The 18306-nt window shown below is 40.4% G+C and overlaps 1 protein-coding gene across 1 annotated transcript; it reads right to left on the minus strand.

Moving 5' to 3' along the window:
- Positions 1-3356: 3356 nt before the first annotated feature.
- LOC124265532 lies at positions 3357-5130 on the minus strand. The gene is made up of 3 exons (XM_046700318.1): positions 4999-5130; positions 4378-4640; positions 3357-3697 (listed from the first exon to the last, which is right to left on the minus strand). The coding sequence occupies exons 1-3, from the start codon at positions 5116-5118 to the stop codon at positions 3472-3474; spliced, it is 609 nt and encodes a 202-aa protein (XP_046556274.1). The 5' UTR covers positions 5119-5130; the 3' UTR covers positions 3357-3471.
- Positions 5131-18306: the final 13176 nt, after the last annotated feature.

The raw sequence follows: 18306 nt of genomic DNA on the forward strand, positions 1-18306 counted from the left end.
CAACCATGTGATGGACGCCAAGAGCATCCATCTCATCGATCACCCGAGTCACCTGATCCGGTTTTTCGCCTCTTACGACAAGCGTAGGTTGCTAAAGACCAATTCTAACCTGGGTCTTCACGGATTCATAGGTTTCAACAAAGCGCTGAACGCGTGAGACCTGCGTAAGACGCAGCTATAATACGGTGGTCTGTAAATCATCGAGTCTGGACCAGACAATCTAGTGATCAACAGCATGAGCATCGATTTACGCAATTGGGCGAGTGAGTGAGTGAGTTTAGTTTTACGCCGCACTCAGCAAATTTCCTGCTATATGGTGGCGGTCTGTAAATAATCGAGTCTGGATCAGCAAATCTAGTGATCAACATCATGAGCATGTGTCAAGCAAGTCGGCGAGCCTGACCACCCGATCCGTTTTTTCGCCTCTTACGACAATCATGGGTTACTGAAAACCAATTCTAACCTGGGTTTTCACGGATTTGTAGGTTTCAACAAAGGGCTAAACGCGTGAGACCTGCGTAAGACGCAGCTATAATGCGGTGGTCTGTACATAATCGAGTCTGGACCATACAATCCAGTGATCATGAGCATCGATCTTTGCAATTGGAATACGATGTCATGTGTTAATCAAGTCAGCGAGCCTGACCAACCGATCCCGTTAATCGCCTCTTGCGACAAACATGGGTAACTGAAAATTAGTTAAAACCCGGATTTTCACGTTTCTTGCCCAAGGGTGTCGCTTGTAGCTCATGTAGTGAAACTCAAACTCTAAACTTTATGCTTCCTAGCTTTTCAAGTCATCTCAAACTATAGAACATTATCTCCTTCATGCTGATAAACTTATGTTTAGACAAGCCCTATCAAAATTCCGATGCTCCTGCCACACCCTCATGACTGAGAAAGGACGACATCTCAACACAGAACAAGAAGACCGATTGTGTGCCTACTGTCTACGTTTTGGAACTTATGAAATTGAAAATGAATATCACTTTTTGCTTGTATGTGGTGCCTATAAATATCTAAGAAGCAAATACCAGCCTGGTTCCCTGGGTCTGTTGCGCCTGCGCTACGCTCAGTGTCGGAGCGTAGCGCAGGCGCAACAGACCCAGGGAACCAGGCTGAGCAAATACCTGAAGTCTAAATATAATTCTGATCCTACATACAGTAAATGTATTGAATGGATGTCCTCTGAATGTAAATGCGCACTTTTATCAAAATTTGTATTTTTGCATTTAAACAGCATTCATCAAAAACCTGATGTCCACGTATTGCCCTTTTTCATGTATCGTTTTCATTCATTATGTACAAATTATTATCACTACCCTATCTTCTGTGAGCCAATGGCTTGAAACTTCAAGAAATAAAACACATTACCAATGTAGTGAAAATAAGTTCTTGTAGTCGTCACCATGTTCAGAGTTACCACTACTCCTCTTCTTGTTTTGTAACTAATGTTTTGGGCGATGCTAGTGGAAAGCGTTAGGAAGGCAGAAGACCGGGTTGATCCCACATGAGTGAAGTTGGGTTTTACCCGCCGCTTTGTTGCTGGAATATTGCTAAAAGCGGCGTAAAAACATACTCAGTCAGTCAGTCAGTGTACTGATGTTTCTGAAATTTAGGAAGGTAGTGTGATGAGTGAGTGAGTTTAGTTTCACGCCGCTTTTAGCAATATTCCAGAAATATCACGGTGGGGGACACCAGAAATGGGCTTTACACACTGTACCCATGTGGGTCTTCGGCTTGGCGAGCGAACGCTTTAACCACTAAGTTGCCCCACCGCCCCGTAGTGTTTATCTGATGTTTTGCAATAAACGAAGTAACTTTCAGGAAGTGATCTCACCTTCCTTTGGATGACAAACATTTGGCCACTAATCCATTGGAGATCCGGGTTAGAATAATTATTGGTCTTCACCAACCCATACTTGCCGTAAGAGGTGACTCACCGGATAGGATGGTCAGGCTCGCTGACTTGGTTGACACATGACATCGTATCCCAAATTGCGTAGATCGATGCTCATGCTGTTGATCACTAGATGAGGACACTATCGACCAAAGCGTACGCAACAATGTAACTCACATAAAGTCGTACAAATATCATAGTATTCGAAATAACATCCTAATTGGTCATTCGTCTGATCAGTGTCTTCTCATAACATTCATTGACACAACACGTAAACATTAACAAGAGACATGTTCCCCAAACTCTATTAACACGTGACCACCCTTTCCGATGTTTGAAACAGTACGGGGGTGTCAACGATTGATATAAACAAGATAGCGTTGCCGCTTGGTTCTGGTCCTGTCGTTGCCACGCACCATCTCAACCTAGCCATGTTCTATATTGGAGTTCAGGGGAAATTCACTATAATTGCTGAAATAAAATGGTACATTGGACCGCCGCCGTATAGCAGGAATATTGCTGAGTGCGGCGTTAAACAACAAACCAACCAACCAACGGTACATTGGTCTTCATTTAGAAAACAAAATGACGTTGTTTCATGTCTTTATTCACGCTGAACGGCTTATAAAACAAAACGTGTACTTCCATAAATAGAAAGTGAACAGACCACACATTGACAAACACTGATCATGTCTAAAGTATTGACATAAAGGAATCGCCATCAGTTATTGGTGATAATGATTCTTCCATCAATTATTGGTGTGCTGACTATACGAAGATTGGTCGCAGTGGCCAAACGACCAAGCAATCGATCACATTTTCTCATAATCGAACACAAACGATTTTGGAACCGCTGTAATATAGTTTGAAATACTTTATGATGGAACATATCTAGGACGTTGTCGGGGCCTGAAAACGTGTTTATTTCTAAGAAAACTCACTTCACTTTCTGAAAAGTCATGACTGAATATTTCTTGAAGAATCTGGGAAGTTAATGTTACACTGGAACTGAATCATTTTACACTGGATGTGAAAACTGCAAATGTAATTTGTGAAGTTTCTAAAAACAACAACTTATCTGCAACTACAACCTGAATAGGAAAATCTAGAAAGTGACGCTAACCAATTTTCTTTCGATGATTGGTCGTTGGTATTGAACCAATCATCAATTGTGAGATTTCAACCAGTTCCCAACACTAGTGCTGAAGCCAAAACACCGACATCTGCGGGATACAAAGGGTAACATGAGCTCAATTGTAACTAATTCATAGCTATCCCCCTTCCCTTCAGCTACTTTGGATAGGAACCTTTGAAGATCCGGGTTAGAACTGGTCTTCAAAAACCTATGCTAAGTATGCTTGTCGTAAGAGGCGACTAACGACATCGGGTGGTCAGGCTCGCTGACTTGGTTGACACATGTCAAACCCAACTGCATAGATCGATGTTTATGATGTTGATGACTGGATTGTCTGAATATTCTATTATCTACAGACCGCCGTCATGTATTGCTGAGTCAGCGTTAAAGAACACCAAACAAACCTTAAATAGTCGACTACTGCAGGAGAACTCACTTATTCTTTAGACAGTTTCTGTTGTATCTTATACCAAACAGTCTCTGCCGCCAGGATCATAAAGCCGCAGACCACCCCGCCTCCAACGGCCAAGAAGATACTCTGGATCTTTGCCAGAGACACAGCTTTAGGGAAGTCGTCTTTAGAACATCCATCATCTGAAGTGGGTGGGAACCATTCTTGAAAGGCTCGATGCAGCAAACCACTATCGCTGAGATAGGACATGCTGTTGAGGACAAGATTAAACAAATTAAAGATGAGGATATACATGTATATTGTACTGACATATAAATGTAACTGTGACTCACATAAAGTCGTGCAAATGTCATGTCATTCAATGTTGTAACCGTTCAAGGACGGTTTAATCAGTCGAATGTGTCATATGGTCCTCTTCCATAACGTCACTTATCTCTAATAAATGATAATAAATCTGATAAATGTCATTTCACTTATTTATACGCACCCTGTGATTACGAATCAAATTATAACAATAGACAAGAACATCTTAGTTAGTTAGAATTAGTGAGGTTTTAGAAACCCATGTAGGTTCATTTATGAAATTGGTTCTGATCCTGTCGTAGGCACGTACCATTTCAACCTTGCTATGTTCTATATTTGATATAAACAGCCAACAATAGCAGTAGAACCAACATGACATGATAATGCACGTGCAAATTATGAATTACGATATTAAGATCAAGAAGATGTACCATTGTCACGCATTCTTTTTTTAACTTTGTTTTCAGATTTCTAAATTTCAAACTTTTAAGCAATCATTTTTCTGCTCAAAGTAGCACTTAATTCTACACGTGACTCCGAAAAGAATATTAATGTATGCAGAACAATATCTCCAATATATCGTTCCTGTTGCATTATTTCCAGATAAATACATAAAGAGACGCATACCTGTTCAGGAAATCCTGTTTGAAAGGTGACCACCTTGGAACATGAAAAGCGATGAAAGCCCTTCCACTTTTCGTGTTAATGGCTTTAAGTTTGCAGCTTGCATTGTTTAAGCCTGTAAGTAATAAATCTGTCATATAAGCATATTTTCCCTCCCAGACTCTCTGCAGATGCTTGGTGCCGTTTGTGCTGTGTACATCCGGGTCTCTTGTAGATAACTCATGAACTCTTCTTTTGATTGTCCTGACATCTGATTTCTTTGAATTCTGAAATTCATGTTAAAGAATATACGCTTTGATTATATGCTTTACTGTTTGTCAGAATCAATTGTTGACTGTATTCCGAAACATTTTCATTGTAGTTCGACCAATGAAGATCCGGGTTAGAATTGATCTTCTGCAACCCATGCTTGTCGTAAGAGGCGACTAACGGGATCAGGTAGTCAGGCTCGCTGACTTGGTTGACACATGTCATCGTAACCTAATTGCAAAGATCTCTGATCATGCTGTTGATCACTGGATTGTCTGGTCCAGACTCAATTATTTCGAGATCGCCGCCATATAGCTTGAATATTGCTGAGTGCGCGTTAAACAACAAATACAAAATCAGTGTAGTTCGGCTTACCTGAAGAATGTTTTCAGTAATGCTTGATGAATCATAGCCGATCTTGTAGTCTTCTCTGGCTGCCAACTCAGCCATGTTGGAAAATGGCGGAGTTTCTAATTTTACAGCAAACGCGGTCATGATGGCTCCACAGTAGACAGCAGAAACAACTGTTGTAAACAACCACCATCCCGCCACTAGGATCCGACCTGAGCTATATGAAGACTTGACTCTTGACCCTGTAAGACCAAACGCTGCATCACACAGGTTTCGTATCATGTGATGAAATACTACTATCCGGAAGACTGCTGTTGGTTATATTTATTACAAAGGTAATTTATTCTGTACTCTTCAGCTTTCATTCTTGTACACATGTGTCTGTCCAGACTAATACACTCCCTTTCAGAGGTAGAGCGGTGGGGTAGCCTTGTGGTTAAAACGTTCGCTCGTTACTCCGATGGCCCAGGATCGATTCCCCAAAGGGGAACAATGTGTCCATTTCTGGAATTCCCCGCCCTGATATTGCTGGAATATTGCTAAAAGCGACGTGAACCCGTACTCACTCACTCCTTTGAGAGAGATGTAATTATGTGAATAAACACAATAAACACAAACCATGCACAATTTGGTCAAAATAGTCATACAATCTCACAATACAATATCAACACATTTCTTAAATTGAAAAGAAACAATCATTGGAACCCAGGATGTTTTTGCAAAGTCAAAATTTTCCTACCTTGCTTCAAAGTAGCTCCAAGAATTTCAAATGTTGCTTGTGTAATGGTCTGTACTTTCGAGGCGCCTATTAGACTTTTTCTAGAATCGAATTCGTTGTCTTGGACTAAAACACAGGAGGACAGGAAGATGATACATGTGATGAGAGACACACCAAGCAATATGTAGACACGAGGACTGAAAGGTCGGAGAAGGATGATGCCCTGGTCATCCTCCTCCTCTTGCTTGTACATGATCACTTGTCTGGTTTCACAGATCGGAGGCAGGATGTAATCTGTAACTGTAGTACGGACACTGTGGATAGTCAGGATGTCCGACGCCAGGTCAGCTTCCTACAACAATCAGATATGGGACGTCAGGCTAAATGTGTGGTTATATTACAGCTGCCTGTAATTACAAGTCTGTACAGCATGACGATCAATGTAAAATTTATATCAAGTTACCCTACTTTCTCTGAAAAGAGGGGGATCTGTGCTGTCCATATCTGAAACATATCCATCGGTGTCACTCCTTACCCTTCTCTGCAGCATTCCTATAAGTCCCGACCACGAACCATTGATGTTCTTGCCCCACTCATCTTCTCTCGGTGGTATAACCCTGAAACTTTGAAACAGAGGCATCATATGGCTTGTGATAATGGCATCCTATTTAACAATAAACTGACTGGAGTAACTAAAAGAGCAGTCAAGATTCACTGAAGGGACAGTTAACATTCACCAAAGGAGCAGTCAAGATTCACCGCAGTAACTGTCAAGATTCACCGAAGAACCTGTCAAGATTCACCTAACGAACAGTCAACATTCACCAAACGAGCCGTCACGATTCACCGATTCACCAAAGTAACTGTCAAGATTCACAGAAGGAACAGTCAACATTCACAGAAAGAACAGTCAACATTCACCAAAGGAACAGTCAACATTCACCAAAGTATATGTCAAGATTCACCGAAGGAACTGTCAAGATTCTCTGAAAGGAAAAGTCAAGATTCACCGAAGGAACCCTCAACATTCACCAAAGTAACCTTCCAGATTCACCGAAGTAACAGTCAAGAGTCACCGAAACAAGAGTCAACAGTCACCGAAACAAGAGTCAAGATACAACGAAACAACAGTCAAGATTCACCAAAGCAACAGTCAAGATTCACCGAAGGAACTCTCGAGATTCACTGATTCACCGATTCACCTAAGGAATTCTCAAGATAACCATCGCGGATGACATCGATGCGAAAAAGAAGCGACAAAACACTTTCCACATCCATGAGAAATCTCTGCCAAAAGCAGAGTCGATTGTACAATTGTATCATGAGTATTTGTTTAAGCAGTATTACAGCGGTATGTTGTTGTTTGTAAACAATGGAGTCTGGACCAGACAATCCAGTGTTTGTCACCATGTGTTACGATGACAGAGCATGTGTTTATGAATCACTATAAAATAGTAATACTACCAGGTGTCCGCCAAAGCCCTGCAATATTTTCATCCACTTTTTTCAGTACAGGAATACGACAAAATAATATGTTGGTGTAAAATTGAAATACGTACAAGTGTTTAGACTAGGATAACGCAAGATTAACAATTAAGCAGAAACTGATTCCAGTTAATCTTTGAAGATTTTATTTCGAAGTCACAAGTTCATCTTCTGAAAGACCTTAACACTATAATGTCTGGTGACAACTGTCATTCAATCGTGAAACTTTCTAGTCCAATTTTAAACAGTCGGAAATGTTTAATGGATAGTGTCTTTGGTGTTTCAATTGATCCCTACGGCAAATGCAATCAAGGTCAAAATGTCAAAGGTTGCCAACGTTAACGTCCTCCTGGTTGGCCAGATATGGCGGACACTGATTTTCCTCGGTGAAAGAGAGATTACACACCCACGAAAGAAAGTGGTCATAACACACATGTATTTTGGAGATTGATTTAGATCCATCGTGAAAGTGATTGTAAATTGATAGGTAAATCAATAATAAACTCACCTGACGTTCATAGCGTCTGCCAGAAGGTTCAATACCTTATATGGAAACCCAAATAACTTCCTCTTATTCACCTCTATGTCGCCATAGCCAAAGCTGTTGTCCTGCAGATACAAAACGGGTGTATTCTCATTTTAAATGACAATTTGATTGTAAGAACTGATGGGCACTCTGTATCAAAACACACTAAGATCCAGAACTTTTTGTTCGTCGTTTGTTTGGGCGGTGGGGTAGCCTAGTGGTTAAAGCGTTGGCTCGTCACGCCGAAGACCCAGGTTCGAATCCCCACATGGGTACAATGTGTGAAGCCCATTTCTGGTGTCCCCCGCCGTGATGTTGCTGGAATATTGCTAAAAGCGGCGTAAAACTACACTCAGTCAGTCAGTCAGTCAGTCAGTCGTCGTTTCTTTATTGTTTGACGCCGTAATATTAAATGAATTCTTCGTCAACAAGATTGACAAAATTCGTGAAGGACTGTCAGCTGACATGGAACAATCATCTCCTGTCGAAATTCCACATTTCACAGGTGAGAGAGTCGATAGGTTTGATCCTTTTTCTGAGGATGAGATCAGAACTATTATGACCAAATCAAAACCAACATCCTGCCCCTCTGATCCAGTTCCCACCAAGTTCCTTCTAGAAAATATTGATCTGTTTTTGCCAACTGTAACAGACATTGTAAACAAAAGCCTCGGAAGCGGATATTTTCCTCAGGAATTCAAGAACTCTTTTGTTAAGCCTTTACTGAAGAAACCTAATTTGGATAGTAGTGATTTCAAGAATTTCCGCCCGGTATCGAATCTCTCTTTTCTTTCAAAAGTTGTGGAAAGGGCTGTCAGTATCAGGCTCAAGGAACACTTGGACAATCATAACCTATTGGACAAGCATCAGTCTGCATACCGACAATGTCATAGTACTGAAACAGCTTTAGTACAAGTTAGTGATGAGTTGAGACGGAATGTAGATGGGGTGACATAGCAGCATTGGTCCTTTTAGACCTCTCCTCAGCATTTGATACCATAGACCATAGTATCCTTTTAAATCTGCTGAAAACCCAGTATGGAATTGACGGCATAGTACTGAACTGGATAAGCTCCTATCTCTGTGACAGACGGCAGTGTGTAATGATAGGGAAAGACAGATCTGACAGCATTACTCTCAAACATGGAGTACCACAGGGATCTGTTTTGGGACCGTTGCTGTTCCTGCTGTATACTGGTCATGTTGCCAACATCACATCAGTCCACAACATGTCGCATCACTCTTACGCAGATGACACCCAACTCCTCAAGAAAATACCACTGCAAAATCTAAATCAGTCACTTCAAGAACTCACAAACTGCACAGGGGAAATCAAGTCCTGGATGACAACTCATATGCTTAAACTCAATGACACGAAGACTGAGGCACTTCTGGTAGGAACAAGTCACCAAATTTCAAGATGTCCCATTAAGAACCTAACCATCGCCGATGCAGTTGTTCCTATAAGCTCATCTGTCAAAGATCTAGGCATATACTTTGATACATCACTGTCAATGGAAACGCAGGTGAACAACATCTGTAAGACTTGCTATTTCCATCTTCGCTCCATCAGCAATATCCGTCAATATCTTACAGCTGAAGCCACCCATGCCTTAGTTCGGGCGCTTGTGATTTCAAGGCTCGACTACTGCAACAGCTTGTTGTTTGGGATCAGTCAGAGGCTATTGGATAAGTTACAGAAGGTGCAGAACACGGCCGCACGTATTATCAGTCGCATTCCCAAACATGGCCACATCACACCTGTTCTTAAACAGTTGCACTGGCTCCCCATCAAGGCAAGAAGCGACTACAAAATCCTCTGCTTGACCTACATGGCCCGTCACGGACTTGCTCCCCCCATATCTCTCTGACCTGCTTACTCCTTACTCAAACAAGCGCTGCCTTCGATCATCCAATCAGGAGTTTCTGTTCGTGCCAAACTTCAAGCTTAAAACTTTTGGAAACCGGACTTTTTCATATGCAGCCCCAACCTTGTGGAATTCACTCCCATACAATCTGAAAGTTTCTGATAGTATTGCCACATTCAAGTCAGGACTCAAAACATACCTGTTTTCAATGTATTATTAGGAACTCTATTTTGGAAGTGTACATATTGCTGTATAAATGTGGGAGACTCTTTTAATCTGTCATTGTTGCGCCTTGAGCATATCTGCTGACGTGGAAAAGGCGCATGAAGAAATCTGCATTTTATTATTAATATTCCAGCTATACGACTGTAGTCTGTACAGAATCAAGTCTGGACCAGACACTCCAGTGATCAACAGCATGAGGATCGATCCACGCCCGATGACATATGTCAACCAAGTCAGCGAGCCTGACCACCCGATCCCATTAATCGCCTCTTACGACAAGCATCGGTTGCAGAAGATCAATTTTTATTCGGATCTTCATGGTTCGACAATAGTCCTGAGTAGTTGGTGTGCCTGGGAGATTGTCGAGTGTTTCAAGACCGCTTGTATAAGCAGGACAAACATTCATACTTTATAAGTGTTGTGTGTGAAGGAATACATTACATGTAAAAGTCAAATCAGTAAATTGCTTTGAGAATTACTTCCGTTCATTCAGCAAAGATCAAGACTGGAACAAAACAGGAAACATTGATCTATAATGGCTACTAAGTACATGTACTACTAAAAGTAAATTTATTACCACTTACTTAAAAAATATTATTTGTAACTACCTTCATGACGGCAGTCAGTTGGCGTCCATTGTAACCAAACTTCACGTTAGGGAAGACGTCTGTAGAATTTGTTACTGCTCCATTGCAGAGAGCCACGTCCGTGAAAGCGCGTCCATCAGGGTGGAACATCAGTGTCCACATCCTTGATTTTGTAGAATTTCCCTGGTATCAAAAAGCTATGCATGAGGTTAACATTGACTTAATCAAAATATTTGAGATTCCAGAAGAACCCCCTTTGAAAGTAGCATTAGTTGACAAAAGTAACATTCGATTAACATTGAATCAAGATGACAAATGTTTGAGATTCCGGAAGAACCCCCTTTGAAAGTAGCATTAGTTGACAAAAGTAACATTCTATTAACATTGAATCAAGATGACAAATGTTTGAGATTCCGGAAGAACCCCCTTTGAAAGTAGCATTAGTTGACAAAAGTAACATTCTATTAACATTGAATCAAGATGACAAATGTTTGAGATTCCGGAAGAACCCCTTTGAAAGTAGCATTAGTTGACAAAAGTAACATTCTATTAACATTGAATCAAGATGACAAATGTTTGAGATTCCGGAAGAACCCCTTTGAAAGTAGCATTAGTTGACAAAAGTAACATTCTATTAACATTGAATCAAGATGACAAATGTTTGAGATTCCGGAAGAACCCCTTTGAAAGTAGCATTAGTTGACAAAAGTAACATTCTATTAACATTGAATCAAGATGACAAATGTTTGAGATTCCGGAAGAACCCCCTTTGAAAGTAGCATTAGTTGACAAAAGTAACATTCTATTAACATTGAATCAAGATGACAAATGTTTGAGATTCCGGAAGAACCCCCTTTGAAAGTAGCATTAGTTGACAAAAGTAACATTCGATTAACATTGAATTAAGATGACAAATGTTTGAGATTCCGGAAGAACCCCCTTTGAAAGTAGTATTAGTTGACAAAAGTAACATTCTATTAACATTGAATTAAGATGACAAATGTTTGAGATTCCGGAAGAACCCCTTTGAAAGTAGCATTAGTTGACAAAGTAACATTCTATTAGCATTGAATCAAGATGACAAATGTTTGAGATTCCGGAAGAACCCCCTTTGAAAGTAGCATTAGTTGACAAAAGTAACATTCGATTAACATTGAATCAAGATGACAAATGTTTGAGATTCCGGAAGAACCCCCTTTGAAAGTAGCATTAGTTGACAAAAGTAACATTCTATTAACATTGAATCAAGATGACAAATGTTTGAGATTCTGGAAGAACCCCCTTTGAAAGTAGCATTAGTTGACAAAAGTAACATTCTATTAACATTGAATCAAAATAAGAAATGTTTGAGATTCCGGAAGAACCGCATTTAAACAAGTGATTTTCATCGGAATTTAGAGTGTATCATAACTAACAACCAGTGATTTATAGAGGGGATCGTTCTTTCTTTGTGCATTATCTTTCTTTGTTGTTGCTACCTGTGTTGTTTTTTCTTAAGTTTGTGGGCGGTGGAGTAGCCTAGTGGTTAAAGCGTTCGCTCGTCACACCGAGGACCCCGGTTCGATTCCCCATGTGGGGTACAATGTGTGAAGCACATTTCTCATGTACCCGGCCGTGATGTTGCTGAAATATTGCGCTAAAGGCGGCGTAAAACTATCCTCACTCACTAAATGCTCACGACCCGGTATCACTAGCCAGAATGACTCAAAATTCATATATTCATTTGCATTCAACAACCATGGTATATGGGGGAAATGTCCCCAGGATTCCCAGTTAAGATATGATAATGGCTCATCAACCCTGAAATCATATAGTGTTGTCACCATCCAATATCCTGAGGTTATAACCCATGAGCCTGTTGCAACAATAGCTCACCTGTCCTGCACAGAGTTCCAGCACCGCCACATTCTCCACCTGGATGCTGCTCTCCAGTAGTACAGGTAAGTCATCCGATGTCCCGACAACCAGCACCCGGGACACGTGACACAAGTCGACCGAGGAGTTGGATCTTGTATCGCAGAATCGAGACTGGCGAAGGAAATAGTATATCACGTGCATTGGGAATTGTAAAAAACCTGTATTATTAGTAATAAACACTTAGGCAAAAATTATGACAGGACGGCTCTGTTTAACCCTTCTGCTTCTCAGCAGATAGGAATCTTTTGGCTTTGCCTATTATTGTCTGCTTTTCAGCGGAACTGCGATTGCTCTATTTGCTGCTGGCAACATTGTTGCCCATTGCTGCTGCTGCTGCTGCTGCTGGCAACTGTAGTTGCCCATCCTAACATACTCATTGTTTATTAGGGCAGCCCACAGATCAGCCTCACCTCTGATCTTGAACCCAATATTCTCTTGTTGTTATCTTTTAATGCTTTCCTTCTCAAGGCATATATATGTATCTTCTTGCCGAAGGATGTGTTTCAATAAACACTTAATTTTGCAAGTTCAACCTGTTTATCATAAAATGTCATGCTTATATTTTATCTTTGAAAGAAGTATTATGAAGTATACAAACGATATCATAACATTGCAAGAATATGGGGTACCTATCTAGTCTCCGAAATGAGCACATTTCACAGAAAATAACGGTTTCTAAATTATATCCAGTAAAAAAGAATTTCTTTATTTTTACAGACTAAACTAGGAATTCAGGTTTGCCACCTATTCACTGCTTGCAGGGACTAAATTACTATCTTATAGTATATAATAGTAATAGTAATGGTTCTTTCATAACGTTTGTGAGGGTCACAATATAACCCTGAGAGAAGCAACGAATATTATTTACTTTATTTCTTGACACGTTTCCGTAATTGATGAAAGCGTTAGAATTTGACCTATTTGGAGAAGGCCACTGTGGTGGAATTCACACCTGTCATTTCTTCCCGTGTTCTGATTGATCCGAGCCTGGGGTCAGATATTTGCCTATTTGCATAGTAAACAATAGTGTATACAATCACTTTTGTGAACGCTAATTGTGACCTGCATAGTGTGCTGACAGCAATGAGTTAAAAACGCAAATCTTGCATATAAACGGCAGTGGTTAATTTAATGCCTCTCATATTAAAAGCATAAAACATCATTTGATACATATAACCATATACAATAGTCTATAGATGAAAAGTAAAACAATAAACAAGTAGATTGTTATTCAATTATTTTACAGCAAGTCAGTTTCATGTGAGAAGAACGCTAAAACTGATGCTTCTCAAAATGTTGGGTGTTGACAAAATGTCAAAATGTAAAACAGAATCAACCGGAAGTGGATTTTCGGGAAGTTTCTGAAGCATTCATATCTGTGACGTCAAACTCCTTCATCTATTCAAATATTTGCATAATACCTTGATGGAAATCTGTTTTCTCAGCGATTCGTTTTTATGTATATTTCTTGACGTACCAACTGGTGGAATACTGAAACGGCGGAAGTGACGTCACAGAAGAGAAGCACATTGAGACGAGGCTCCAGCATCGCCTCCACGTCTCCCAGGATTGTCCGCAGGTGCTTTTCCGTGAAGGAGTTGATGTTGTAGTCCACGATCAAAATACCTGATGCTTGCAACGAGCGGCCGAATTGTACATCTGAAAGATATTACGCATGTGAAGTGTTTGCATGATGTTACATTCACTTCATGCATTGATTTATGTCTGGGACGAAGAATCCATAGTTGCTGTATGAGGCAGAATATAGGTATTAGTAATATCTTACATGTTACTAGGCCTTGGGTGGTGGAACCACTGATGTGTCGTTCCGTGCAATTTGAATGAGTGAGTGAAGGTTTTACACCAATTAGCAATATACTAACAATACCACCGGGAGCACCAGAATTCACATTGTACCCACGTGGTCATTCCAAACAGGATCTTCAGCGTGACGAGCAAACGCTTTAACCGCTCAGTTACCCCACCGCCCCTCATACCGGGTGGACACAAGTGGTGTAACACAGATTCATTAGACCGCAAATTATACCAGTCAGTGGCGGATCCAGTGGGGGGGTTCAGGGGCTTCGACCCCCAAACCCCCACCCCCTTTTTGAAAATGACTAAAGACCACATTGAAGTTAATGTTTTGCAATGGCAGAGCAAAGGTTGGGTTCAGGGTCCCCCCCCCCCCCCCTTTGAAAATTTTTTGAATTCGCTTATGCCAGTGTAACGTGTCCAACCAGCCATCAACCATGGCCAATGAACATACAGTACAACCAGAAATTATTGAGAATTAAAAGATTGTATTTTATTTTATTTTTTTTACTCATTACTTACGTATTTAATGTGAATATTAGCAGAACATAACTCCAGATTCAAAGACAGGTGAACAGTTAGTATTTTGTCAAGTCGCCATGGGCAGCAATGCAGGCTTCAATGCGGCGGGGCATACTACTGATCAAAGAAGTTAGAAAGTCGTGGTCCATGCTGTCTCAATATCGGACCACCTCTTCTTTCATTTCAGCAATATTTGTCAGATTTTTCTTTTTGACACTTTCCTTCATAAGTCCCCAAACATTTTCTATTGGATTAAGGTCAGGGCTAATAATGTCATATTTTGGGTCCGAAACCAGGCCTGTGAATGCTTTGAACGATGTTTTAGGTCGTTGTCCTGCTGGAAAATCGAAACAATTTTCCATAGAACACGTAAGCAGATGGAAGTAAATGTTCCTCGAGAATATCTGTGTACCGCTCACTGTTCATATTCCCTTCAAATACACAGAGGGGCGTTGCCTCTAACACAGATATGCCACCCCACACGTTAAATTTCGGACTGTACTTTGGGCGCTGATACAAAGGTTTTTCAGTTTGTTTGGTCCAGAATTTCAGTGTATTAGGAAATAGCCACACAGAACTTTCATCTGAGAAAATCACATTGCCCAGTTAAATTTTCTATGCTGTGAGCACCGGTTCAACCTTCGCTCCGTTTGTTCAGGTTTCATGATCGGTGATGGAATTCCTCGACTTTTCTGCCAACCCATTGCATGCAACTCAGTTCTAATTGTCTCCTTACAGACAGCCACAGTTCCTCTATCAATCATACCCAGCCTTAAGTTTTCTAAACTCCTTCGTTTGTTTTTAGAAACAAGAATACCAAGCCGCCTCCTGTCACCGACTGTCAATTTTCTGGGCCTACCTGCGCCTCCATGGTGCTCAATGCCATATCCATTTGCATTATTTTTCAAAACACGATAAACAGTGGACAAAGGGATGCCTGTTCTACTTGAAATCACTTTAGCTGATCTGATGTCCTTGTTATAATACTCTAATATCAGCTTCCTCTTCTCTAGATCATCCATACTGAGGATCACTGAAAATGTCGTCTGCTTGCAAGTAAACAAAGGGGGGATAACTCTTCACAAACTAATGAAAAAGGATTAACAGAGTTGTCTCTCTTGAATGAAACCAAGCACTTAATAGCTGGTCAAGGTTGTTTATACTAGATATCCAATTCAACATATTCCTAAAATTCTCAATAATTTCTGGTCATACTATAACTGCCTAGTGCTTGAGACATCCTTGCCATTGAACGCTTTAGCCACTAGGCTACCTCACCGCCCTTACAGAAACTGGAAGACATGGCAGTAGTACATTGCCACAAAAACAGCAGCACAGATCCACAGTAGATTTATATTTTGAAATTGTATCCATTTAAAACTATGGTCACCCCTCTTTAGGCAAACAGTCACTTTAATCTAACCTTATGCATACATAAGTAACAATAAAAAATGGTTTTCATGGCACCAATCAACCATTCTGCAAATCACAGAACGAGTCATTGACAGTACACAACACCTGTCAATAGCAGGTATGGGATCCTCAAGATTAAATGACATACTGAAACCTAGGATCCATGCTTACAATAAGCTTAGATGTTTAAACCAAATTTGACCCCTCATCATAGTTTTCTGTTGAATCCTTGATTTGATCTTCGGCAAAGTGTGAATAGTATATAATACTATCGTGATCACTGTAGTAACGTTGGATATCTGATACACCAGCAATACAGCTTGATATCAGGTTCAACTCAAAATGTACCGTGACTTCTTATATACATTAACATCTATTGAACTGTACATGAAATGGCTCATTTTACACTCACCCAGCTCCTGCTGATGCAAGACAAGCACGGACTGCCAGTTGAGGGACATCAGAAGTTGCACCAGCATGGCGTTGTGCTGTTACTGTCTCTGGCGATGGTCAGCTTCTGGATAGATTGACCATCGAGTAAAGATGGACACGACCACAAACACCACACATATGAATAATCTGTTCGATCGTTCAACAGAGAATGTGCAAAGCAATGCCATACAATCAAGGTTCCAATATTGGCAAAGAACCGTGATGATATTGATTTAAACACACTCAATGATTTTGTTGTAATTAAAACACGACTGCTGTAACAAAACATTCCAACTGATTCTTAGATGAAACAAATTGCCTGGTTACCAAGATCTTTATGTAAATATTATGGTATTGGCAGATCGATAGAATAATGTATGTGCCAGTAAAGTCTATATAATGTGGTTTAAGGATATTATTATCACCGTGTATGATGAAGGTAAACTGTATCGGATAACTGGTAAATCCCCTATAGATGGGGAAATATTTTGGAGCGTACGTTAGCTGGTTGGTGCCCGGGGTGTGGTTCTAGTAGGTGTAAGTGAGGGAAGATTTACACCGCTTTTAGCAATATTCCAGCAATATCACGGCGGTGTACACATGGTACCCATTTGGGGAATCGAACCCAGGTCTTCGGCGTGACGAGCGAACGCTTTAACCACAAGGCTACCCAACCTGCTCTGGTTGTAGTAGGAGACAGCAGAAGAAATAATTCCTATGTTATTTCGTTAAAAGTGAAAATTGGGCGCAATGGCATGTTTCATAATATTAATGGTTATTATAAACACATGCACAGTACACTACCTTTATAAAAAACACGCTTATAACAAACTGACGGATTTAAGGGACTGGTTTCTTGGTCCCAACTACCTGCGTATATTCAATCGAAATGTTTATAACGAACTAAAGTTACTTTGAGTTCTTTATACCCGTAGTTTAATAATGTTAAGGTTAAGGTTACCACATTCAAGCTTTCAAGCTCAGTAAAGCTTTCAAAACGTTTTATAGTAAACGTGTGAAGGAAATTTCCAAATTTCATGCATCAGTGACAAAAATGATGTCCGATGCAATTCCCTATTTTGACTTAGACCATACGTTCCCGAATTATTTCAGGTGAACAACTGACTAGACTGAAAGACCGGTGGTGCAGGATACGCTCACCTTTTCACGAACACCTGGTATCATCACTACTTCACAGTGATTCATAAACACATGCTCTGTTATCGTATCGCATGGTGACAATCACTGGATTGTCTGGTCCAGATTCGATTTGTTTACAAAGAACATCATTCAACTGTAATATTGCTGAAACAAATATATACTCAAGATATGGTCACAATTGTACACTCGACTCTTTAGCAGAGATTTCTTATGGACGTGGAAAGGGTTTTGCCGCTTCTATTTGCTCTAAAATGATTTTGTCTAAAATGATCTTGGATGCCAACACAACAATATTTTCATGAGATTGGTGAGATAGTACCATATGCTTTTAAAAATGCATAAGAATCTCAAGTGAAGCGTTCAAGTCGTGTCGATGACCGGGACGCCATGACGTCGTATGGCAACGACTCCGCCTACAGTTATTGTGTTTGCTTTATTGGCAATAGATACTGTATTCATCGGCGTTGCTTCGCGGAGATAAGGAGTAACAGCCTTAATTGGGGTTTCACTGATCTCTAGGCTCCGTCCTTTTGTATTTCGAGCGAGATAATGATTCATGACAACGCCAGATTGCATGATAAACCCGTTATAGAGATATGCGTCAGTACCCATTGTACCTTAATTTCAAATTCGTCTTATTCCTCAGAATATTAATTACATACT

Source organism: Haliotis rubra, unplaced genomic scaffold (genome assembly GCF_003918875.1).
Source record: "Haliotis rubra isolate DU_JTF1 unplaced genomic scaffold, ASM391887v1 Scf982, whole genome shotgun sequence".
Lineage (NCBI taxonomy): Eukaryota > Metazoa > Mollusca > Gastropoda > Lepetellida > Haliotidae > Haliotis > Haliotis rubra.

What these genes read in the sequence shown, in the direction of transcription:
- LOC124265532 (XM_046700318.1), bottom strand. Translation starts at nt 5,118, where the DNA reads ATGACCGCGTTTGCTGTAAAATTAGAAACTCCGCCATTTTCCAACATG. An exon ending in TTACTGAAAACATTCTTCAG is followed by an intron (nt 4,641 to 4,998) that starts GTAAGCCGAACT and finishes CATGAATTTCAG; the next exon opens with AATTCAAAGAAATCAGATGT. An exon ending in AAACAGGATTTCCTGAACAG is followed by an intron (nt 3,698 to 4,377) that starts GTATGCGTCTCT and finishes TGTCCTCAACAG; the next exon opens with CATGTCCTATCTCAGCGATA.